General features: G+C 39.3%; 1 protein-coding gene across 1 annotated transcript; it reads right to left on the minus strand.

Moving 5' to 3' along the window:
• Positions 1-1,846: 1,846 nt before the first annotated feature.
• Positions 1,847-24,707, minus strand: hsd17b12b (hydroxysteroid (17-beta) dehydrogenase 12b). The gene is made up of 11 exons (XM_003450799.5): positions 24,361-24,707; positions 16,871-16,917; positions 14,926-15,001; positions 14,035-14,142; positions 13,695-13,759; positions 12,371-12,415; positions 11,399-11,433; positions 7,399-7,480; positions 6,681-6,746; positions 6,351-6,500; positions 1,847-3,021 (listed from the first exon to the last, which is right to left on the minus strand). Exons 1-11 carry the CDS (start codon positions 24,551-24,553, stop codon positions 2,914-2,916), a joined length of 975 nt encoding a protein of 324 aa, XP_003450847.2. The 5' UTR covers positions 24,554-24,707; the 3' UTR covers positions 1,847-2,913.
• Between the last annotated feature and the right edge of the window lie 1,933 nt (positions 24,708-26,640).

A 26,640-nucleotide genomic window follows, 5' to 3' on the forward strand; every position in this document is an offset into this window, starting at 1 on the left:
TGAAGGTTCTGCTTGATAAGATGATGTGAGAGATCCTGTTTTGCTCCTTTTCCAATCTGCTCGTCGTTCTTAAAACTCTGCTGTGAAATTACAAAGTGCGAGTAAGCAGTGGAGTCTGATCGCCACTGAGATCTTCTTTATATACATCTCCGCAGCCCACTCGCTTCTTCCTTTGGGCATCCCTCCACACAGAGCTCCTCTCCCCTCCTACATTCTCTGTGATGACACATTTCCGCAGCTTCCATACCAGTGCACCGGAATAATCTCCCAGAAACTGTTGGCATGGGAACCGGACAGTGATGTTTGGGAGGGAAGAGGCAGAACAGTGAAAAAGCAGCACGTTGGTATGGACTGTGAAAATGACAAAAATGGTAAAAAGCCACTTTAGGAAGCTATGTGAGCTGGTAATTAGCACGCACAGTGTTAAATATAGGTATGTAAGACAAATTCATTACACAGTAGAGTTTATGGAGTTTTACACTTAGCATTTAGGTGTGATGGTATGTGATAGACACACACATTAACTACAGGCTGTACATAAATGGTTTGTGGTTGGCTTTTTTGGAGCCAGAAGTGACCACATTTAGACAAGATGATGGATTTGAAAATTATCAGCTTAATACTAGTAAGCCTTGTAGGCAGGGTACATCCATAGGCTGTGTGCACAGACGCCTGCTAATTCATGCACAGATACCACACTAATAAGATAGTAGAATTCCACTGAGGAAACCTGCACCTCAGACTTATTGGACAGTGAAATTAACCACACAGAAAGGAAATACATGATAACCACAGCTGATAGGTCCACTTGTGCGAACACGATGCAGAGTTAAAGGTTTAATAACAATGTAGCAATTTATCTTCTTCTTCTTCTGTTCCATTTAGGGGTTGCCACGGTTGCCATACTTTGTTCACTATATCCTTCCTCTTCATATGTACAAAACATCTTAGACTTTCCTCACTTTAAAATATATATATATATATATATATTACTAAATAAATCACTATCTGCACAGGTGTGCAGGTGTTCAGTTATAGAGACCAAACTTGTTTTACGTTCCAGGGTCTGAACATGATGTAAAGTTTGGCATTTTAACACAGGAACCAGTGCAGTCGACTCCCTTTTCAAGGCAGCCTCAAGTGGGCATTTCAGGAACTGCAATTTTTTGGTACCTGATGACTGTCTACAAAGCTAATTTATATTTTAACCAACTATAAATCCTAAAGAATAAAATTTAAAAAACTACAAAGACCTAAGACCTGAGACTTTTGATTAATATAGTTAAAAATACATGTAGCATAGTGTAGTTAGCTGTCGCTTCACAGCAAGGTCCTGAGTTTGAGTCTGCAATCTGGCCAGGGCCTTTCTGTGTGGTTTTCATGTTCTCCTGGTGTTTCTGTGGGAGCTCCGGCTTCCTCCCACAGTCCAAACACATGAAATTAGTGGGGTTAGGTTAACTGGTGAGTCTTAATTGCCCCTAGGTGTAAATGTGAATGCGAATAGTTGTCTGTCTTGTTGTGTTAAGCCCTGCATCAGATTAAACCCCAAACAGGTTGCCAATCCGCCTCTCGCCCATAAATGTGAAAATCCTAGGTGATTTTCAGAAACGTGACATCCAGGTCACTGAGATTCAAACTCACCCAAGATTTTTAGTATATACACCTATGATATCAATTTGAAAATCTTACATCATCTTCTCGATTTATCGTATTCACAAACTTGCGTGTCCACGTTGCCCGCCCAGCAGGATGACAACAACTACAGCTAACTACCTATCAGCCTTTTATGGCTGAGGGGTAAAAAGGTGACTGAACACAGGACGTCTAGATAAACGACTGGATGAAGTTAGTTGAAAAAAGCATTTTTATTGACGTCTGCAACGACAGTATATCTTAACAACATTTAGATTACTCCAAACAAAGTAAGTAAAATGTGAGACCACTACTGAATAAAGTCAAAAACCAGAAAATAATGTCAAGGAAATGTCAGATTAGACTTTTTTTTCCTGCTTCACTTCATCTTTACATGGGGTACAACATTTCAGCGAATCCAAAACTGAAAAAAAAAAAAATAATGAAACAGCTGTAAAGATGGAGATAAATGTTGATGTGACCCACTTACTGTCACACACACACAACATAGGAAAAAAAAGCCACCCGCTCATTTATCGTGGAATAAAATACATTTTTGGAATTTCAAGTCTGCTGTGAGAATGACACGGAAACTCAATCATGAATGTAAACAAAACACATTTTTAATATTCTAACCATCACAAACTCTCCCTCTATCCTCTTCATGTTTATACACACAATGTATAGTTTTTGAATAAGCATGTGGTACTTTTCAAAAGAAAGGTGCGTTTGCAGTCGACAACAATGACGGAATTAAGGAAGTTTTTAACATCACAGTAGAAATGGTTGAAAAAAATAAACTTTTCATAGGTCTTGATAACTCACTAAGTGCTTTCAAAACAGTAAGCGCCTCCAGTTTTTATTAAGCAGCTTGAAGCTAGTCCACAAACTCACAGGAGGTCTGAAACAACAGACACGTCCAAATCTTTTAAATCTTCTCCCGCGGGGTTCATTTTTTGATTACGCTTTGCAGACAGATGGTTAGTTTTTTTTGTTGTTGTTGTTGGTTTTAGTTTTAACATTAGTGTCCCATTCATTAAAGCTGTTCACTTAGTAAACAGCAACGCTTTAATCAATATTGTTTGCACAACTGTTTGGATTGAATGCTTTTAATGTGGCCAGATACTGCCTCACATCATCTATGAGCTAGCAAATATCAGAGGGAGACAAAACTGAGATGTTTGCCCAGAAACTGTCACGTTCGTCTGCTCGGGTCCGTGATGATGATGATGGTAGTCGGACGAGTCGTTAATCCCTCTGTCTTGGCCTCCACCGATCCGTCTACCCCTGCTTCTGCTTCTTGAGGTAACGAGCGCGCTGGGACAAACTCATCCCCATCAGGTAGCTGTTGAGGATCTTGGCTGGGAGCAGAGCTGTAGTCACCCAACCCTACAGAGGGAAATTACATGGTCAGCTGGTGGCATTTACAAATAACAGATTAGCATTCATTATTAATTTCCAACCCACAGGAGCAACAAATGTGGCGAGCACGCTTGCGCGCAGGAAAATTCCGGCAATTGTGCCGTTTTAATGCCTGTGCCCTTTTCAAATTATGCTTGAACTACACGCCTTTTAGTACAAGTCCCTGCAATAACTGTGTATTTGCATAAAGATCATAAAACCATTTCAGCATTATGCAAATCTTTTCTCACTGATGTCATCAAACGCTACATAGACAATCCCAAGGTTCCTTTATAGCCAGTTGTAAAATTCTGTCTCTCTCCCCTTTGACTCTATGGGTAAATTCATCTAATTTGCATGCTATACATCATATACTAACAGGCAGCTCAAATTAAACTAATACAATCGTTTCTGCTTTACCACAAAGTCTGTTACCTTACCTTTAAAGACAACAGTATCACACTGATTTCAATTATGATTACAGTAAACTTATTTTACAATCAAGGAACAGTTTAAGTACAATGAGCATTTCAGAGACTTAGAAACACATCCAGATAATTACTAGTAATTTCCTCTCAGTTTTTTTCCTTTTCATTTTTCATGCTTTATTTACTTTAAAGCTGAAATTCATTTCTTATCTAAATTGACATATTATTAAAACCGAGGTGGTTGTAATCGTGGCAAGCCAGTGTGACTTACTGTGTCAGCTTGAGGACAAAGAAAATCACACTACGGCCATCTGCATGTGCCAGTGAGCAGCGTGTACTGGACCTCCTCCACTGTGTGACAAAGACAAACCCTCAACTTGTGTGAGGAGGATGAATGAGTTGCAGAGAGACCGATCTGGCAAATACGTCGGGTGAAAACGACTGCGTTGATGTCGCTTTTAAGCGGGCACACACAACAGTTCAGTCACCGCCGCTGCCACAAAACGTCATGCTTCAGACAACCCGCTTACATTCTGATCCCGAGGGAAGGATTCACATTTCGCAGTAGGGATGGGAATCATTCAGTAACTTCCAAGTGCTTATTATTACAATACATTGCCTTTGATTAAAATGTTGATGCACTGCTGCAAGACAATCACCAGGTGACGTCATTATAAGCAGGATTACACGAGTCTGTCCAAACTTCTGACTGGGACTGCATTTACTGTATGATGCACTGCTTTGTTATGTCAGTATCTCTAATAGTTTTCAACTTCAGCTTTTCCTTGCGGCCCAACTTTTGTTCACTCTCCCTCATTTACTATTTAGGTGAAGAGTCACACAGTCATAACACTGGTAAGTCTAACTGGTTGGGTTGCATGCTTTATCAAAAACACTGTTGGTTGTCACCAGCGTATCACAAGAGGAAGAAATATGATATACTGTAATACTGACAAGCCCTGGTAACTTCAGTTTCAGGAATTTGGGCTCTTTTCTCTCTCGATTGTAGCCAGAGACCTGGCTCACCAAGAGTGATGACACTCGATGTGAAAGTTGGGCGAGCGGATAGAATTTAAGTTCAAGGTCCACGGTGAAATAACTGCAAACCTGCAAATGGTGAGAACGGGGCTACCAAGAGGGAGCTGTAATGAGACAACACTGAAGTGAGTATAACTCAGGTATAGGCTTTGATTCTGCACACGCAAACCTTTTCACTGCACCTCATACAGGAGCTGGAGGCAGAGAAGAGTTGTGCTGACTTTATCTTATCCACAAAAAGAAAAAAGAAAAAAAAGAAAAATCTTCCCCAAGAATAATGAAAGCGTACTTATGCTGATTAGAATTTATTGACCACCTGTATGCTCTTAATAGACCCTATTCTTATTTATATGCACATCAATAAACAAGATCATTGATATTCATGTCACACAGTTCACCGGTGTACAGCACAGCATGAAGGAACTGTAAAGAGAAAATGACTGCTGCTCTCAGTGACCTCTGCTAAAATGAAGACGCCTCCGAAAAAAAAGAAAAGCAAAACTATGTTTGTGTTTCCATCTCATTTCTGATGCTCATTTCTCTGCAGAGTAATTGCAGTGTTAGGATGCAGACAATACTGAAAAGATAGCCGAGCATCCCACTCCATTATTTCAGAGGATGTTTACCTTTTGACAGATGCTTTAGCAACTGTTGACACAACATTAATTCAGTGAATGGAGATGAGCCTGTAGGAGGCTATTTTGTATAAAGTGAAACTGCTGCCTGATGGGGTTTCAGTCCTGTTGCCATCACATACCTTGACTACCTGCAGTACAATTCTCGCTTGTTATCGTGAGTGTTACGCTGCAGCAGATCCATTACTACTACAGAGAAACCAGTTGTGTTAAAATAGCATCGCTTTTATGTGCTCCAGCTGTGCTCCCCTATCTTTTATTGTCATTAAGACTACCATTTGCCGAGTAAGAACTAGCCTGTCGAGTCATTTTAAGTTCCAACTAACTGAAGCACTTTCAGCGGAGCTCGAGTCATTGTCAGCAGCAGGTTTATTGTACACACAAATGTCAAAGCAGCTATAGCATGCCAATATTGTTAGTCATGGTTAGTTACTGCCAGCCGTTAAAAGAAAAGCTAATCCATCTGCAGATACAGTGAGGATTTTCTACTGTGCAAATGAAATGCATTTGATTTTTTCGTTAAATTGGTTACACAAATCTTGGCTCCTAAGCCAACTAAAGGTGTTTTCAAAACACATTATACTGCCAAAATATTCGCTCATCTGCCTTCACCCACATATGACCTTGACTGACATCCCATTCCTAGTCTATATGGTTTAATATGATGTGGGCCAACCCATCACAGCTTTAACAGCTTCAACTTGTCTGGGAAGGCTTTCCACAAGGTTTAAGGAGTGTTTATGGGAATTTTTGGCCATTCTTCCAGATGCATATTTGTGAGGTCTCACACTGATTGGACGAGGAGGCCTGGCTTGCAGTATCCGCTCTAATTCATCCCAAAGGTTTTATATCAGGTTGAAGTCAGGACTCTGTGCAGGACAGTCAAATTCTTCCACAGTAAACTCTCTCATTCCCACACCATAATCCCCTCTCCACCAAACTTTACACTTGGCACAATGCAGTAAGAAAAGTACCGTTCTCCTGGCAACCGCCAAACCCAGACTCATCCATCACATTGGCAGACAGAGAAGCATGATATGTCACATGATACGTCAAAGTCAAACTTGTCCTGGATTTTTAGTAGATGATTCTATGGTATCAATTTGAAAAACCTGCAATGCCTCGTTAATGTCTGCGCAAACTTTGGTGTCCACGCTGCAAAAAGATGATACCAAGGCTGAATAAATTATGCTCTAATTTACACATGAGAACTTACCATTATGGCATGAGGCAGGTAGCCATTGGTCTGGGTCTGTAGCCCCACAGTGTTGAGCTGAGATGCAACGTAGCGCTCTGGGCTGGGCTTGTCCAGTGTAGCCCGTCGGATTTTACTCAGCTTAGTCGCAACAAAAAATGGCAAAACACTCTGGAAGAAGAGAACAAAGAGATTATAAGTTACAATGTGTCAAATCGTGTAACTCTAATGTATCAATACAGTAATCAGAAACTTGTTTTTTTAGGCCTGAAGTCCTATGAAATTTGCATTAATAACTACAGTTATGTCTATATTAAATATGTAGGTCTTTAGCAGTGGTATAAACTTTACCTGAATGATGATCCCCTTACTCTTGTATTCAGCCTGCAGTCCTCGTGAAAAGTAGTCCACAAATGCCTACATGAAATAAACGTAGGTCATTAAATCACAAAGATCTAGAAAGGTGGCAAAAAGGTGACACTGAAAAGATCCTTTAAACTGTCAAAATTTATTAAAAACATATTAAAAACGAAATCGATGAGTGACCGTATCAGTGGTACCAGCAGACGAAATTATCAGCAAACTGGACAACAAACTCAAGATTTTGCACAGGCTAATTTTAGCTGCTTATTTAAAAACAGCAGCAAAGAGCGGTCCAGCACATTGATGGGACCCAGGATTAAGACAGCAGTTAATTAACCAGGAAAACTGTGAACAGCAGGCTGTATTTAAGGTAACAAATGCACATAAGACCGTGATAAAACATTATGATGCCACATGTTCCTATAAACATTTAATTGGTACACTACCTCAGGACCTGAGTTAGTCACCGACTCATTTATTTTGAATAAAAACAGCAATTTTTTTTTTTTGAAACTCACTTCATCCCTTCTTCTAAATAAATATTGGACAAACTTCTATCACCATCGTCAATAAATTATCAGTACGCTGGTCAATTAGAATAATTCATAAGATGAGATGGATTCCTCTTCAGTACATGGTAAGCTGAGATGAGTCCAACTTCAGTTAACACTTTATGAAAAGGTCATAAACCATGTAGTGCAATTACCTTGGAGGCAGAATAGACAGTAAGAAGAGGAACAGGGTACATGCCGCTGGCGGACGAGATGTTGAGGATGGCTCCCTTCTTCCTAGAAACAGCAAGACAAGCCGGTGCTTTTTTTAAAGAAGCAAATTACGAGTGAAAAGAAAGATGTGCAACAAACACTTCAATCCCCGGGTAACAAAAGAATACGGTAGTATGTGTACTTGCATGCTGAGCCAAAACTGCTCTTGCTGTACATCAAAGTGGTACTGGTGGATACAGATAGGATCAAAGATTTCATCAAGATACCTAAATGTTTACAATGCGGGGAATAGTTCAGCTGTAGCCTGCGGTGCTTGCATACAACATTTCATTTAAAAATAAATAAATAAATAAAGACCGATGAAGGAATCATCTTTCTATTATAATGTCTAGCAGTTTGCGTGACCTATCCCTTGTGGACTTATTCAGCCACATTAGTCAACAACAGCCTACAATCAAGCATGCGGCCCACCGGCTTATAACAGCACGACACATTAGCATACACCAAGTGTGCCAAGACTTATTCGAAAATAGAAAACAAACCAATATGCCTCAACACAGCGTCACATTTATTAGGATACATCTATCATGACTTCTATTTCCAAAGAACAGAAGAGGAAATCCAAGTTCTCATATACTTCTGTGAACTTTTTCCTGGAGCTGAATGACTATATGACACACAGAAGGGGAAATCATTTGATCCCCTGCTGAATTTTTAGCTGTGGTCACTTCCAAAGAAATCAAAAGTCTCTTTTAATGGTAGTTTCATTTAGAAATAAAAAAAAAAAAACACATTACATAAAAATTATGAATTATTCTGCATGTCACTGAGTGAAAAGTATTTGATCACCAAGCAAAACACGATGATGTAATTGATGGATTTTGATCCACTCCTCTACAGAAACTGTCTAAATCGTTTGGCTTTTTAGCTATGTTCACTTTAGAAGACAGAAAATATGTTCAAGGTTTAAACTGAGGCACTTTCCTGCTTCATGAAAATGATCAGCTCATTCTGAAATGAATGCAGCACATCTCAAAAAAGTTGAGCTCGGGCTGTGTTTACCATTATTAGACATCCCCTCTTATTTTAACATTATGTAAACATCTGGAAACAGAGGAGATCATCTGCTGGACCTTTAGAGAAGAATGTTGTCCCACTCTCATCTAACACTGGATTCCAGCTGCTCAACAGTCTCGGGTCTTCTTTGTCACATTTTGGTTTTGTTGATTCCGAATTTTTTTGTTATGGTGAAAGTTGTGGACTGCAGACAGACCATTACGGCACCTGAACTCGTCTACTATGAGTCCATGATGCTGTTATGGATGCAAGAGGTGATTTGGCTTTGTCTTGCTGAAATATACCAGCATTGTCTGGATGGAAGCAAATGTGTATATACCGTTCAGCTTCGATGGTGAAAGCTGCTAATTCAATAGGCACTAATGCACACCCGCACCATCAGAGAGAAAGGCTTTTGAACTAAGCACTGATGACACACCGGATGGTCCCTCTCTTCCTAGATCCAGAGGATACAGCTTCCATGATTTCAAAGCAGAATTTTGATTCGCTTGACTGAAGTGTTTTCCACTTTGCCTCTGTCCATGTTAAATAAGCTTTGGCCCAGAGAAGAGAGAAGTGTTTCTGGATCATGTTCATATATGGCTTCTTGATAGAGCTTTAACCTGCATTTGTGGATGGCATGGTGACCTGTGTTCACACACATTGATTTCTGGAAGTGTTCCTGAGCCCATGCAGGGATTTCCATGACAGAATCATGCCTGTTTTTAATCCAGTGATGCCCGAGGGCCCGAAGATCACGGGCATCCAATATTAATTTTCAGCCTTGTACCTTGCACAGATATTTCTCCAGCTTCTCAGAATCTTTTGATGTTATGTAGTGCAGATGATGAGATATTCAAAGTCTGTACAATTTTACACTGGGGAACATTATTCTTATTCCTCTGTTCAGCTTCACTTCAGAGAAACTCTGACTAATATGCTCTGTTTTTTTTTTTAATATGTGATCAATCATGTTACTGACCTGTTGCCTGTTAACCCCATCAATTCCTCCAGCTGTTTCTTTACAGTGTCACTTACTTTCTCGGTATTTTGCTGCCCCATCACAACTTTTTTGAGGTCTGTTGGCATCAAAAGCCTTTTTTTTGTTTCAATATTACATTTTCTTTGCTTAAACATTCAAATATTTTCAATGTTCTATTGTGAACAAAGTAAGTTTAATAGATGATTCTGCTTTTATTTACATTTTACACAGCAGCTAAACTTTTTTGAAAGTGGGGCTCCATATGCACCAAGTAAATATATGAATTCAGTGGTGCTAAAATTTCCAAAATCTCTTAACACGAAAAGCCCAAGACGTCTGAAGTTCCTGTTTTATTGCAGCTGGTAGCTTCTCTTTACCGAGATAAAAATACTGGCGGCTGCCAGTGGCACCCCTCGGCCTCCTAGTAGATACACTATGGTATCAATTTCAAAATCCTACTATGCCTTTTTTTGTTTTCATGTTAACACATTCAAAAGATTTTAAGAAAATTTGACCTCCGACCTCTAACTTTGATGTCAAAGTCAGGTTTGAATTCATCAAAGTTTTTTAGTAGACACACCCATGGTGTCTATTTGAATTGTCTATTTTCAAGTTATTGCATTCACAAACTTGGTTTTCCACATCTCCCTGGAGGGTACGATATCCCATCAGCCTCTTACAGCTGAGCGGTATAAAGAAAAGAAAAGGTTTACTTGACTACACCCACTGGACTGTCCAAAACACAGTAAAATGCAAAAATAAAAGGAGCTCAGTGCAGATATGAGAAAGAGGATCACAGAGTTACAAAAGTTACGACCTTCTCTTGAAAAACTGAAAAGTCCAAGATCATGAGTTCAATCAATTCTACACATACAAGTCAGTAGACAGTGACACCTCTTTGCCAAGTGTTGAAGAACTTGAGCCGTCACACTCAGCTAAGAGAAAATTAGGTGAGATGGTCAGACGTAACTCAGAGACAGGCACTGACTCGGTGGTTTCTGGAATCTGCTGGAACAGCATTGTGTTTTACATCACTGTGGACTAAGAGGCTAGAGTCTAACTACAGGTTGCAGCTGACCACACAGACAAGAAAACGCCTGCTGGAGGAACATTTTATGGTCCGATGAGACTAAAAAATTGAGCTGTTTTGCCACAATTATAAGAATATGTTTTGGAGCAACGCTGAGGCACTCAAGCTAAAGAAAACAGCATAAACTGTCAAGCATTGTGGTGGGGGTAGAATGTTGCTGTGCGACTCTTTTGCTGCTAGTTGAACTGGTACATTTAATAGAGTGGATGCAATAATGAAGGAAGCAGACTACCTCACAATTCTTTAGCATTACCTCAAACCATTAGGACACTCAAATGGACGTTTGATTATGACTATAACTCACCTCCCTAACTAGATTTTTTTTCCCTTCCATGCACAAATGTGTATGTTACATGATCTCACAGCCCCAGAAAAAGAACAATTCACTTATCGAAAGCCTAATATTGCCATGTCATTTGCTCCACTGTGTAGTCGAATAATAATAAAGTACAGATAAATCTCAACATCTTTTCACATCATTCCAGTATTCTGCCACATTTCTTCTGTCTGTGATTGTATACAAATGACCTTGACTGGGATTTGCTTCAATATCTTCTTTTGTTGCCTGGAAGAAGTTTCCCAAGAATCCTGAATCTTCCAGATCTAATACTTGAAATATCCATTCACCACTACCACAGAAATCCCAGTTTAATCTTTCACTGACCACACTGCTGGTTGGCAAACACAGCGCCCTGTTACACAATCCCACCATACCGGCCTCCCACGTATCTCGCAGCAGGTTCACCCCATCTCTCAATTAACTTCCAAAGCAGGTGCATATCAATGATCAGGATTCACTGCGTTGAACCTTTTATAGATTCGCAGACAACGGTGATGTATAAACACAACTTACCTCTCCACCATTTGTGGTAAAACAAGACGTGTCATCTGGAAACAGAAAACAATGATAATGGGAAAAAAAAGGCAGAGAGAGAAAAGGTTAGAAGTGGGTGATGCAGAATAAAAGCATGAGACAGACAAAAACGGCTATTGTTTGTGGGTTGTACGTGGAGGAGTTCATCCACATTCGTAAATGTGTGTGTGCGTGTGGGTGGGTGTTGTGTGAAGAGCTGGTCGGGGAGACAAGAGAAAAGAAATGATAATGATAGCAGAGGGAGCCGTTTAAAGAAATATTGAATAATATAAATTAAGTGTTAAGAGAGAGGGTGGACTGTAGTTGTTGCTCTGGGAACTGCTGAACACGGAGAACTGGGACAGAAGTGACTCCTTATGCTTTATGTCACTGTGTTGTGCCAGTGTGTGCATGTGTGGAGGTCTCGGTGGTCTGTGGGACTTCCTGACTGTGGATCTATCTAACTAACCATCCTAACCATCTGAATCCACCTTGACGGCTTTAATTACTCATTCCACAGTGAGCACACCACGGGGAAATGCATGACAAACATTTATGCATCACGAGTCCACAGCGTGCAGGTTGGGACTGAGCCAGACATTTAAGATGAGCGGTCTACAGCAGGCATTCACGCTGACTATCAAAAAGCACCCTGAAATTCTGTAAACACACCTGAATGCTATTTTTTATTTGTTTAAACACGTGTGCCTTTAAGTAAAAACTGGAGGAGAGAAAAAAAAATCTGAGCTATGTCCCAAGTAGTTGTATTGATCCACACAAATTCAATGCTGTAATTACCGCTAAAGGTGGCTCTACTAAGTACTAGCTCGCAGATGGAAATACCTGCAGTGCAATCATGAATTTCTTTAGTAGACTTAATTTGTTTTCACACTGACATTTTAAGTTTTTTTCCCTCTCTGATAACCTGTTAAGGAAAAAAATACTTAATTACTTGAATATAGCAACACTCACCTGGCACACTGATGTTATGTTAATGTTGACCAGGGTGTCAATGAACTGAAACAAGAAGAAAAAGTGGATTAGTACAGATGGTTACATTTTGCACTGGTGCACGTACTTGTAAGTAGAATTGTAAACATTATTGGCAAATGAGGTTCGTTTTGTCATTTTTAAGCCTTTTTAAGTTAAAAAAAAAAAAGTCTGTGTGTGTGTGCGTTTACATCTAGTGTAACTGACTCGCCTCTGTCAGCTCATCAGACACATTCACACAATCCAACAATCGTGGTGCTTTTGGGTCAGCTCCAGCACTCTTTTGAAACAAGCCAAGTTTCTTTCAGAAGGGCCGCGTAGTTTCCAAACGGGCCCTCCGCTAGCTTGGCACAGCGTTAACACTAGCAAACTTTTCCTGACAGATGACACACTCAGGCTGAAGGCTGTTGATATCCCTGATCTGAATAAATCCAAAAGATAGCTAGCTTATGTGATATTTTCTATTAAAATGTTTTTATTTATTTAAATTGGATCTCTTTTTATAGGTGTAAAGTTACCTGCCCTGGCAGTTAGCTAACTGTTTTGTTTTGTTTTCCTCCTTGCTGTCAATCACGGCCTTTGATGCATCATGCTATAAGAAATGTGACCATTCATGGAACTGCATACCTGGGATCCCTCTCATTTTTTGTTAGGCTATAGAATTTGCCTGAGTGGCTAAGATAGCAGTGATGTAATCGATTCCTTATACAAAAACCACTGCATGGCTGACACAAAATCCCAAGTTGTGCAGCAAATCACTTAGGAGCCACTGCTGTAAATGATAACATGATAGGGTGGAATCGTAAAAAAAGTATTCTGTAACAGTAAAAGAACTATTCACATGGAAGAAATACCACGCGCATTCTTTTACAAATTCTTTTACACCTGCTTTCAGCTAGAAATTCCTGTGCAACAGCCATTACTGACTTTATGACTTACAAAGCTTAAAGACTTCATGAATAAAAAATTTCCTTTCTTCTACTTAACACTTTTAAGAGGCAGAATACTGCTATGAGTGTAAAACTGTCCCACCTATACCGATCTCCATTAAGGGAGAGTGAGACTGACGGAAACTGGACTGCTGTCTAATGCAGGTGAAGCGACCTAATCTACTTAACTTTAAATAGTAATACAAAATTTAGATTTTCGTCAATGCTACAGCAGTTTACAGAAATGGAGCAGAGGGTCGATATATGCAGTGGAATATGCAATCGCTGGAGAACACTTAAAGGGCAAACATTCATGTATTTTCATACTAACTATAATTTGAATGTGAAATACAATAATCAGAAAACTTGGAACTTACAGTGTCGACATTGGGGACGCTGAGGAAGAACTCGGGGTAAGGGTACGACATCCCAACATTGTTCACTGTTAACAAGAGAAAAAATGTCAGAATTGTCAAATCATTCAAAGAGATTAAGTATTTTATGAATGCAGGATTGAGTCTGTTATTCCTCATGTCAGTCTTCAGGGGGCAGTAAAAGGCTTATAAATTAACCCTTCTGAAAACATGAAAAACACAGTGGATTTCACAGCACTCTGTGTTTGTCAGCTGTGGTTGAGATTAGATTTGACGTATCATTTGACCGGCTGATTAACACTTATGAAAAGAGAACCGGCCTCAGGACCTCCTGCAGTCTTACCCAGTACTCCAATCTCCAGTCCCGTGAGTCCTCCTTCAATCTTAGAGTAGATGTCAACAGCACTGAAGTCGGCTTGAATTGTTTTTGTCTCCACACCACATTTACTGGCTGAGGACAGAAGTATGCATTTTAATTTTGTATATCTGAGTCACAATGAAAGATACCAGAAAACAATACTCACAAATGGCATTCAGGAATTGCAAAAATGACTATTAAATAGTCATTTAGAAAGGAGAGGAAGGGGAAAAAAGTATTAAACCTTAAATTAATCATCAATGAGGTTATCCCTCCCTTAAGAGGAAGCTTTCATTTAACTGGACATATTCACTTTCAGCTCCAGTAAAAGATTTTACTGCCTCATAACCAAAAGCATAAGAGTCCAGCCGAAGGGCTACTCAGTAAGAGATCACTTGTGCTAAAACACTAAATTCAGTGCAGTATAATTTATTCTTTTGTTACTGAGCCCTAGTGTATTATTATGCAAGCTGTAAGATTTCAGATTCGGGACAAATGAGGCTCTAAAAGTCGCGGTCATACACATGAACTAAATTAGTCTGGTGCCTCTGGAACACAGGTAGGATTTGACTTGACTCTAAAGATGTTTTCACACATAAACTGTAGATAATTTCAGCTGAATCAGTGTGAGATATTATCCTTAGCTGCTTTTTTGTTTACTTCAAATCATTCTGACTAGCAGGATGTAGACTCACTAGCTACAATACACTGAACTACTTCCTGCAGCGATTCTCACACTGACACAAATCACCAAGGCACACAGACATCGCACCGATCAGGGTGACCGATGCATTAAGGAGAGGAATATTTAACCATGTCCAAAATTTTACAGCGGTGAAACAATTTTGAAATAATATAAACGTGTGTATATCTCACCAATAGCCTTGGATACATCATCCAACTTCTCCTGAGAGCGGCTGATCAGCACGATGGCAAATCCTTTACGGGCGAGCTGCAAATACAAAAAGTGAAGTATGTCAACAAAGTAAAACACCTGCACACTGCACGGACATCCATACTGATGATCAACATTTAACTGGTTCTTTGATCGGCTTTTACATTTTGGCACTGAGCTATCCTGCAATATTATGACGATATCAAAGTTATTACTTTGAATTAATACAAAATTAATCTTGTAAACTGAAAATGCAACTAAACTGAAAATACAACTTTGTGAACCAAATGCAGATGAAAAAGCTTTGAAAAAGCAAAGTTTGTAGATTTTATTTTTGTTTTTGTCATTTGGTTTCTAAAAATGGAAACTCAAGTTAATAAATTTAATGGAAAATATAAGTGATTCTTATTGAAAATGATTCTATATCACATGTCTCTAAGGTGAGGTAGTATCTCAAAAACTCATAAACTTGCTGCAAAACAGACAATAAGTGTTTGGTCTCCATTGATTCACATTGAACCAGACTTCAAATCAAGGACACTGCTCTTGTTCACAGCAGTGGTCTGCCAACAAATATCCCTACAAGACCCAGTGTGTGCCTTAACACTAAACAACAATGGCGTGGATGGCAGGGTCACAAGAGGAAAGTCACTGCACTCCAAAAACCAACGCTGCTGCCCAGAGCCAGTTTGCTAAAGATCACACTAGCAAGCCAGAAGGCTATTTGAACAGAGCTCTGTGGGCAGATAAGAGCAAAGAAAAACTTAATTGTGTATACGAGAGGCGTTTGGTTTAGAGGAAGGGAAAATCGCTGCATTTGGGCATCAGGACCTTATCCCATCTCTGAAACATCATGGATTAGCCCTGTTTTGCTGCATGTGGGCCACGACAGCTTGCTGTCATTAATGGAACAATGAATTTTTAAATACAGCAGCAAATTCGAAAGTGCAATTCAAGGACATCCGTGAATGGAATCTCAAGAGAAAGTAGGTCACACAGTGCATCAAGACAAAGACGCTCTGAAAACTAGTCATTCTACAAAAAAGAAAAAAAAGAAAACAAACAAACAAGGGGAATAAATATGTTTTGAATAGCCAAGGTCTCACCCTCATCAAAAGATATTGTGGAATGGCCTGAAGTGAGCGCTTCATGTGAGGATACCTGTCCTCGAGTTCAATATGTAAACAATATATAAACATTTAACTCAACTCTCTCATCCAAAGTGTGAAGGACTGATCAGCAGTTACTCTAAACCAGGGACATCAGACTCATATTACACCGTGGGCCACATACAACCCACCTTGATCTTAAGTGGCCTGTTAGTCTAATGTAGTTGAACTACCCATCGTTAAAAAAACAACAACAACAACAAAAAACACTTCTATAGTAGATACTGAAAAAACAGGAACTTTTCTGTAATCTAATTGTTTTATTTATTACTGAATTACTCTGGTGTAATATGACTAAGGACGGAGGGGGTCTTTATCAGAAGGAAGCTGTAGTACTTGTGAAAACAGAGAATCCTAAAGTTTCTTTCTTCCCATTTTCCAAAGCCATTTAGTGGACCAGATTGGAGTCTTTGCCAGGCCGATTCTGGCCCCCCAGCCTTGTGTTTGACACCCCTGCTCTTAACATTTAGTTGCAGTTATTGCTGTGCAAGATGGTCACACCAGATACAGATCAATCTTTGCAACTCACATGTGTCATATTGGGTCATTTTCCTAAATAAATAAATGTCAATGGTCATGCTTTTGTCTCATTTGTTTGGCTCTCCATGTGTTACTTTTTGTATAAATCAAATGAGAAAAAAAATCCAAAAGATTTTTCTTTGAACTGTACTCACCATCAGGTTGCATGTTTATCTATTACAGGCACACACTATTTTCCAGTACAACTTCATAACTCAACACCCTGGGAGACTCTTACCTCTTCTGCATATGCTTTCCCAATCCCATCTGTGGCTCCTGTCACAACTACAAACAAAGAGAGACTTAATTAGCAAGGAAACTATATTACCATTACTCGTGTACACATGTAAAAATATACAGCCTTTCCGTTATGCTCAATTGCATTGGATAAACATATAAAAAAATATATTTAAAATGTATCACAGACTGACCCATTACCACTTAGTCACATTAATCTCTACGGGCTGTAGCTTTGACTCCTGTTATGATAGTGTTACAAGCAAAACACACTTAAACAGACCAAAAAAGACCCGTGCTTTGTAGCCAAATATATGGGCATATGAATGTAACTGATGTCATCCCAGGACCAAGTAATGAGCTTAATACACTTCTCTAACAACCTCCAAAGTTGAGGGAGATTTCGGAACTTAGATCCTGGGATTTGCTCCAATTCCACCAAAAGAGCATCGGTGCAGGGCGGTCAACCAACTGATGCTCACGCTCAGCTTTTGTGTTCATCCCAGGAATGCTGGAGGCTAAGAGCAGGTCAGTCAAGTTGGCTTAAAACAAACAAAAAAAAGAACTATTTCTTAATGGGCCTGGATATATCTAAGGGGTCAACATCATGCTTAGGTAGGAAGGGGCTTTCCTCAAACTGTTGCCAAACATGTATAGCCACACTACTAAACAGCACCTTACAGCAAGGTCGCTTATTGTAGCAGTAATGTTTCATTTATTGGAACTAAGGAGCTGAAATTATAACACTATGTAAAAAAGGAATTTACACATTTTTCAGATTTGAACTCTCGTCCAAAAGTACTCGAGGGCTGTCCTGTTGTGAAGGATTCCAGTGAGTGACCACTTCACAATCAGAGATGCTTTAGATGCACACTGTCAGTTTGAGGACCTGAAGCCATTCTGCCTCTTCCACTTTAGACTTGTTTTGTCTTTATTGTCAAAATGTAGAAGCAAAAAAACATACTGCAGAAAACCTGAGCAGTGCTAGCCACCACAGATGAACAGCTAAAGAGTGCCACCTACAGGAACTTTATCAGCACAGAGATCTACTTCGAAGCATGACAGAATGCTTAACTGACAAGTGAACTGTCAAGAAATTGCTGTGTAGAAAGGCTAATTACGACCCAGCGCAAAAACCTTGAGCACAATAAAAGGAATTTACTTTTAAAGCCAAAGCGTTAAATGAGGGTGTAGACAGATGCAGTGAAGGACACGTTTGACAGGGAGCAGCTGAGGTGACTAAGGAGGACAAAAAGAGTGAGGGAGGGTGAGGGGAAAGAGGTCCTCTCTGTCATCAGTGGCAGTCGAGCGAGCAGATGCCCTGGAACTGCCTGGCACAAACAGCAGCGGCAGCAGGATCCTATTTTTAGCAATTCCCATCTTTCAGAAGGAACCATTCATCACACCTCTGGCTAAATATAACAAAAAAGCGGATGGGGAGTTGCGTGGCGAGTCGAAATGTTACAATATGTCCCTGAATGACCTGCAAGGCCCTACTTAGAGAGGAATACTTGCCTCGTCTTTTTGTAAAATATCGTTCTCGTGTTTTCAGAAACTGTCCATTATATTTTATATTCTTATTTTTTTTTGTCATTTAGTCCCTTCTTACTTTTTTTTTTTTGCATTAGACTTCTGAAAGTAAAGTGCACTTAAGATGGGAATACTGCTGTGTGGGTTAGGTCAAACCACATCAGTGTGGTTGGGTGCACTGAGCAGTTCAGCCTCTAGGGTCTGCTAGCAGGGCTTTTAGGACGCTTAGGCTCATTAAATACTACATGCAAGGTGCACCGACGTAAGTGCAGTCTGTTCAGAACAAACTTCACTACCTGGAACCATTCATAGTCAACAAAAGATATGCACGGTACCATCAAAAAGCAATAGTCAATAAAGGTTTGTGGAAAAGAAAATGTTCTAAACTATAAAATGAGTCATGTTCTGTTCCTCCTTGGAATTCCAGTATTCAAACTACTCAGACTATTCATGAGAATGCACACTGATGATTTAGCTTTCGAGTTAAAGATAAAAAAAAAGGGGGGGGGGCATTTTAAGCTTAAGTACTGCTCCACTGGGAACTGTCTGACTGTTCCTCCAGTGTGTTCCACCAGTGTTAATTTTGACAGCCAATATTTTTTTTAGTTTTAGACACAGTCTTTTGATTAAAACGTCATTTAGTTTTAGACATAATTTAGGCATCCAAGTTCTTTCAGTTTTACTTGTTTAAATATCATATCAAGTGTAAAAGTTTGTTTTTACTGGTTGATCCACACGCTTTACAAAGCATTTTATTTTCCTTGACATCAAATGCAAAATATGTTTACTCCTCTCCTTTTCCCAGAAGCATAGGACCTAGCTGAACCCACCCCCTGGTTGTTGGGGGCAGATCAAATGTGGGCATTTAACTCGCCGCACAAGTCATTTCTTCTCACTGGATCACTTCCCAACTTTTCCGGCCTTACTACACAACTTAATTAGTTCTAAGTCTCATCTCTCTAGAATATTTTCATCCTGTTTTCATTTGTTGATGAAAGTGTCAATACACTTCAGCAGAGTTTTTGTCCTCATGCATTAGTTTTTATTTAGTTATTGACTTGTTTTTGTCAGACAAAAAATAAAGGTCGTTAATAAAAACTGAGACACAAATTATAGGTCAACAAAACTAACCATCTTCCACCCAACTGCACTTTCAACAGTCCACAGTTAAGATGGACCTGAGGTGCAAAATCCCATTTTGTATATTTTTCACATCTAGCAATCCTGGTTACAACACCTGTTAGTAACCATGCACTGCATAAACAAATGAATGTATGTAGCTAATGTTACAGCATAATGGTGCCCATTGGTTTTGAACTCTACATGTTAAAGTCTCAATTTAAAACATTTCAGCCCCATAGCATGTGAATCTATTTAGTTCGGCTTGCCTTAAAACAGTTGTAAGTGGCCATCAGAAAAACTGTGGAGTTCGGCCCTGTATTTTTTGCTCAAACTGATATCATCATGTTGGTATTGTTCTTGGATCAAAAAAACTAATGTTGGTCCAGGCTCAACACTGCAGGTGACGAATTACACTGTAGTAAAGTTATAGTGTTGCAACATGGAAACACCCTACCTATAGCCCTGTGACCCTAACAACGATCACACCCCCAATCCTAACCGGCCCCTTTTTGGGATTTTTTCCTGAGTGGACATCAGCAGGTGTTTTCCCACGTTGGAAAGCTATGCCATCATAAAAGTGTGACTGGTCAGATGCAATGTTGATCCTGGATGAATAGTTGATTGATTAAAATGTTGATCCAAGAACAACGCACAACACAAGGATATCAGACCAGATTTTTCAATCATGTTGGACTGGTGGTCCAACAGGTCATGGTGGTCTGGAAGATATACTATGGTCTTTACTGCCTCCTTCTGGTAGTACAGGTGGCACAAGGTAAAACATAGATTTAAACACAATAAACAGTGCAGAAAGATTTAAATATTTTAAACATTAATGTCCCCAGTGTGTATACTCTTACTCTAAGGACATCTTATATGTTGGGCAACATCATGGAATGCACCAATGCAGGAATGTGTGATGCACACATTTAGTGCAATTCCTTTTTAAAAGCAAGTCATCAGTTAATTTTTTGAAATTCTCTCCATATATTACCTTTATTTCAATGCCCCAATAATCAGCTGTGCTCAGTGTACATTAAGAGTCAAAAAAGTCACTGACTCACCCTGTGAGACACACAAGTTGCAGATTTTGGATTATGCACAACAGCTGCAGCAATTTTCAATTTGTACATGTTCAAATGCACTCTGTGCTCTTTCTGGAATGTCTAATACAAATACCACCTTAAAAGAGTTTATTTTAAGCAAATGTTTTTGCTATTTTAACAATACTCTTCATTTGTTCTTGTGCTCATCCATCTATCTGCCCTTTGCTGTGCCCATTTTCCTCTTTTTGTGATTGTCTTGAGTGCAGATGATGCCAGGATGCCAAGCATCCTCTAGGGCTGCAGCAGAGCCAAACAGAAGGGAGGAGTAGAGGAGCAAAAGAGGAGAGAAAATGACAAACACGAGCACAGGGGATCCTGAGGGCAACTAAAAATAGCACAGGGAAAAGGAGAGGAGAGTGCAGGGGGAGTCTGGAGGCACAATGATGAGGAAAACGTAGGCTGGGTTATTTTTAGTTGTTTTAAGAATGAACTGATTTTTTCCCCTGTTCTGACTGCAAAAGGAAAAACATTTTACAGCTGAGTGCATGTTCCCTTCACTCAAATAAAACGAGGTCTATTTTAGGAACTGCAGTCTCTGGCAAATCTAGGTTAGACTGGCTAGGTGTTCCAATGATAGTGCTACTATGTGAACAACACTGGGCGTATGATTTGATAACATCTTTCAAGATATCAGGACAATAACCATTTTTCGTTTAACAAAACTGTTTTTTTTTTTTCAAAAAAAGTTAAACATAATGAGAATTTCACCAACAACTCCTATTTTAACGCTTTAATTTCAGCATTTTGAAAGTCAACCATCTCGTGCTGAAATTGGGACAAGAGGATAAAAAGCTAAGTTACCAGATAGCAAGCAGGGTTAAAATGACACATGAGCCCATGGACACGACTGTCCAGGATGCTAGAGGTGAAACAGTGTTTTCTTGGCACCTTTTGCGCCCAGAAAACCAGTCAATTAATGTATGAATCACACAATCAATTTCAGGATAGTTACTGACGATGTATATATCCTTTCAATTAATTCAATTCAATTTTATTTATATAGTGTAAAAGAAGTCACCTCAGGGCAATTTATATTAGTAAAGACCCTACAACAATACAGAGAAAATCCCAACAATCAAATGAGTGCCTATGAGCAAGCACTTGGCAATAGGTGGAAGGAAAAACTCCCTTTTAATAGGAAGAAACCTCCAGTAGAACCAGGCTCAGAGAGGGACAACCATCTGCCGCAACCAGTTGGGGGTTATGGGAGAGAGACAAGACAATAAACACTGCCAAAGTGAAGTAAAGATTATATTATTATTCTAACTATTAATTGAATGTGGAGTGGTGACCCCTTATAGCCATGATTTCCTGATGTTTTTATGGCTATTTCCAGCAGGGTAACGCGCCATGTTGCAAAACAAAAGTCTAAATTTTTTTCATACAGCTGAGAATGAGTTCAGCAGACTTCAGACTTGATGAATCCAGCAGAATACCTCTGGGTATTCTACTGGATTCATCAAGCAAGACAGGTGGTTTGTAGTGCAAATGTGCAAGTTGCAAGTCTGCACAAATTGTGAGTTGAATCGCACCGATGTGGAGCAGAATCTGATGCCTGCAGATCGGAGTGAGGTAAACCTATAAGCTTATATTTTATAAGTCATTGTCTCAGATAACATATGATTAGAATGTGTAATACCATCACAGCTTCCCTTTTCTCTCTCCCTCACAGTCTCCTGCTCTCTCTCACACACCAGTGAAATGCAGGCACCGCTGAACCAGAATCACGAGGATCCTGCGTCTCATGTAAAGCTAAGTTATGAATGGCTGTAGTCCCATTATATAATCAGGCCATCCTCTCAATCAAGTCCACTTCAGTGAGACAAAGTTTGTGAATGAAAGTAGTAGCCGAGGCTAACGGGCTCCCTTTGCCTCATTGCATATTCTGAATCATTTTGCATCTGGAATCCAAAAATATCCCCCCTCCCCTTCTGCGTTTCCATTTTTAGCTGTGCACAAAAAAAAAAAAGATCAAAAGGCGTCGTCGGTTCACATCCCCCGAACATTTGGCTCCTCTCTAACACACTGATGCGACTGGAGCTGCAAAGGCTGAGAAAGACGTAGAGTCCTCTGATTTTAGCGTTGAATCTTGAATTGTTGGAAATGTTAAAGAAGTCACGAGAATGTGTTCAAGACAAAAAGAGAAATATACAATATAAATATGCAATCAAAAGATTGTGGAATCAGCAAATAGAGATTGGAAAGGCATTGATCATACTTCTATGATGCCATATAAGCATTTTAATTTCAGGTTTTGATTTTCATTGATTATGTAGTTTTTTTACTGACAGGCCCTACAGGTCCTGGGCTCTTCTGGGGTGCCTAAATGAATCATTATGTAAAAAACTTCTAAGACTTGTGAGCTACCAACTGTGATGTTGGTGTGAACTTTGTACACCAGACTTGCCAACACTGAAGCAATCCCGGCAGGCCAGTCTGTTCAAATTTCAAGGTTCAATCAGTAAGCAGGTAGGACAGATGGACAGCATTCAATCTAACTTCATAATCCCCTCAAGCCATAATCCAATGATAAGACTTGCAACTGTTTTACAAGTGATGACAAAAGGGCTGATCGTTCCTTCCACATTATGTATTTCTTAAGAAAAAGGCATCAAAGGCTTTTCTGCTGATTTACTAAAGAAGTCTTAGTGTGTAACAAGTATATGCTGAAGCAATATGGGACGACTGGATACGTCACAATCACCCCACCAAAGTGAAACATTAAGCAGAGCAGCCACAGCTGTGACACACCGCAACAACCCCAGCATGGACCTGCACCTGCTTTGAATTTGGATTGTATCCTAAAGTGAAGTGCACCAGCTACATTTTATTAAAAGGCCAAAGCTGCACGGCACCAAATCTGGTGAGAAAAATGTTCATTTTTCATGGACATCAGGCAATGGTACGTGCCATAATTTAAGTCATTTGTGCCGAATATTCTCCCTAAGACGCCGAAGGATGTTACGACTCGGGATAGTGGCACTGGCAAATATAAATTGCTTTTTATAGGGACAGTAGCAGGGCTTTTACATAGGACCTCATCTAATACAAGCCATGTGTTCTGCCTCAGTGGAGTTACTCTCACGGTTCATCGGTCTGTTAGCTGTAGCTGGTGATCTGATAATCTCAGTCAAATAAGATTTGTTAGCACATGTGAGACCTTAAACAAATTCAACCCTGGAACTAGAGATACACAGAATCCATATATGGATCAGATATCATTTCAATCCAAAATCAAAAAGATGGACCAGGTATCATGACATCAGACCAATCAATAAAATGTGTGTGTGGGGGGGTATTTTTTCGTCTTTCCTCTTTGATTTCAAACGATGGTCAAGTAAGCTGACACGTAAGCTGTAATAATGATGACAATACATTCCCTGCAATGTTACCAACTAATGTGTCAAACAGTACTCAGTTATAAAATAATTTATTATGGAAGTGACTTATAATACTTATAATACAGAATAACACTGTAACAAAGTTAAACAGAAAAAAGTTTAAAGCTCTACTGTTTAATTCTGTTTACATATCAGAAACAAAAAAAATATAATTTTGCACATTTCAATTATATGGTGGGGTTTGTTTTGTTTTTTTATGTTCAGACAAAGAATAGCTACTTAATACAACCGACAGGACAACAGGACAGAGCCCTCTATATAGGGCTTTGGAGCGTACCATTACTACTTGAATAAATAAAACTGGCCGGTAGTCTCCCCAATTTGTTTCTCACCTGCCCACTTTCCTAGTTTGGCGGGTGACAGGAGCCGTCCGTTGCCCAGCACCCACACCCTGAACCCGGACAGCAGTCGGTACACGGTGCACAGGGACAACCAGGCCGCGGTCAGAGCACCGAGCCAGAACAGCGGTGCCTCCACGGCTCGAAACACGGCTTCTCCGCTGAACGACATAGCTGCACTACACATTTCTGTGTCTGAACTGCGTATCTATACTAGTGCCTGAATTTATTGTATCTCTATTAACGTGATGACAAAGTGCTCAAAGTGCACATACATGCGTCAGCCAGAACCCCCTCCTCTGTTGGACACTTCCGCATCAGTGTTTGGCTGCCTGTGATTGGCCCGTTCTCTTCTTCTTCCTTTAATGCTTTTAAAACCCCCATCGCAACAAATGTACTCGTTACTACCACCTACTGTTCCACCACAGGCTGGAACCAAAACGACCGTCATGCTGCTAGAATGTCGATTAAAATATACGGGTTAAATTCTTCTATATCACATATTAACCTCCTACTTGTTATGTTGGCGTAAAGTAACAACTTTAATAATAAAGTATCACATTTCAAAAGGGACCGGTTTCACTTTATGAAGCATTACGGTTTAAGGATTTACTGACTTGGTAACATCATATCAGTTTCTACTTTTACGTCCCTCTAACGTTTTTAATCTTACTTTCTTTCTTTTTTTTACCCTTCATCCCTTAATATTGTAAGCGTTATAGTGCCCTAACTCTACCTCTCATTTGCCCTTAGTTTGCTTTGCCTTCTTTGGTTAAAAATACTGAATCTTTTTTTCTTTCCACAAATAATAACAGTAATACTACACCTTCAGTATTCCAAGCCATACCATGCTTCTGTTATTTCACGTGTTTTCTCTGTTTGTGTAATAGCTATATATGCATTTGCACATACCTTTTCTCCAAGTGTCACTTTAAACAAACATTTATTTTTTCAGGCTGAAGCTGAACATGCTTGTATTGTTCTATTAATTGCTCAGAATGTCCATCTTTTCTTTTTCTTGTCTTTTACATTCTTTTCTGTATTTCATGTATTTTCCCTTAGTACACTAAATGTGCTGGTTATGTTTCTAATCTCTTGTGGGGAAAAATGCTCGACTCTTTGTATTGTAGATTTTAATGTTTAATGCTCTCCCAGCTTAAGACTACATATATACATGTACTGTATATACTGTTATGTCCACTGGCAGCAATTTCAAAAGTGCTCATCATGGTGTCTCAAGTACACCGCAGAAAGCTTTAATGAGGACAGTGATTTGATCAGTTTTTAGTAGTCAATGAAAACACACATTCTTTTAATGTGTGTTTTCATATTTATGGAAATACTGTAGACTGAAAATGCAATATCAAAAACCCATTTCAATTTTACACCCCAAGTGTGTGTATTTTTTTCTCCCTGTTTTCTTTTATAAAAGTATTTCCATTTTATCATTATGCTTGCTTTTGTCTACACCTTACTGTTTTGAAAGGCAATTTAATGGCAATAGTAGAACTTAAATTTTTTGGACTGTCTTGGGTTTAGCAAATATATGTGTATTTTGTTTTTGAAATATAGTAAGAAATCCTGTAAAAAAAAAACAAACAAAAAAACACCTCCTTTACAACATTTCTACCCCAAAAATTTGAAAAACAATTGTTTTGAATTTGTGGGAACTGTTTTTTAGCATCCCAGATGGAGGTGTAAATAATAAATTGTCTACAAAACAAACACCATGCAGGATCCTAATTTCAAAGATGCGTGTCCACAAATCCACTTGTGATAGATATTTAGTCTTAACTCTGCTTTTTAAAAAAATATTATTTTGATTATTTGTTTTATTGTTATGATTATTCTGATTGTAACTCCTCTTTGTTTCATAGACATGATGTGTAATTGAATCAAACTTAATATACAAACACGCACACATACGGAGTACACAGTTCAGCCAAGTGGAGCAGACATGAGAGGTCCATAATGTGAGTGTGAGCGTTATATAAGAGCATGACATCTAAAAATAGAAATGCAGCAACTGTAAACAGGGATCTAAACTGTTGGCTTTAAGCTTTCAAAGGATTCTGAATGAAAGTTAGATTAACCCAGCATCCCGCATGTAAAGTGCCCAAAGTGGTGACCGTGAGTCTGATGGTGAGTACGGCTGGCCTGATAGTGAGTGGGTAAAAAGTGAAAGTCAAACCTGCAGTGCTGATAAATAATCGAGAAATTTATCTGACTTTTTTCTTTCATTATTTTTTTTAAGCTCCTGATGAGTAAAATCTC

Source organism: Oreochromis niloticus, linkage group LG1 (assembly GCF_001858045.2).
Source record: "Oreochromis niloticus isolate F11D_XX linkage group LG1, O_niloticus_UMD_NMBU, whole genome shotgun sequence".
NCBI classification, from domain to species: Eukaryota; Metazoa; Chordata; class Actinopteri; order Cichliformes; family Cichlidae; genus Oreochromis; species Oreochromis niloticus.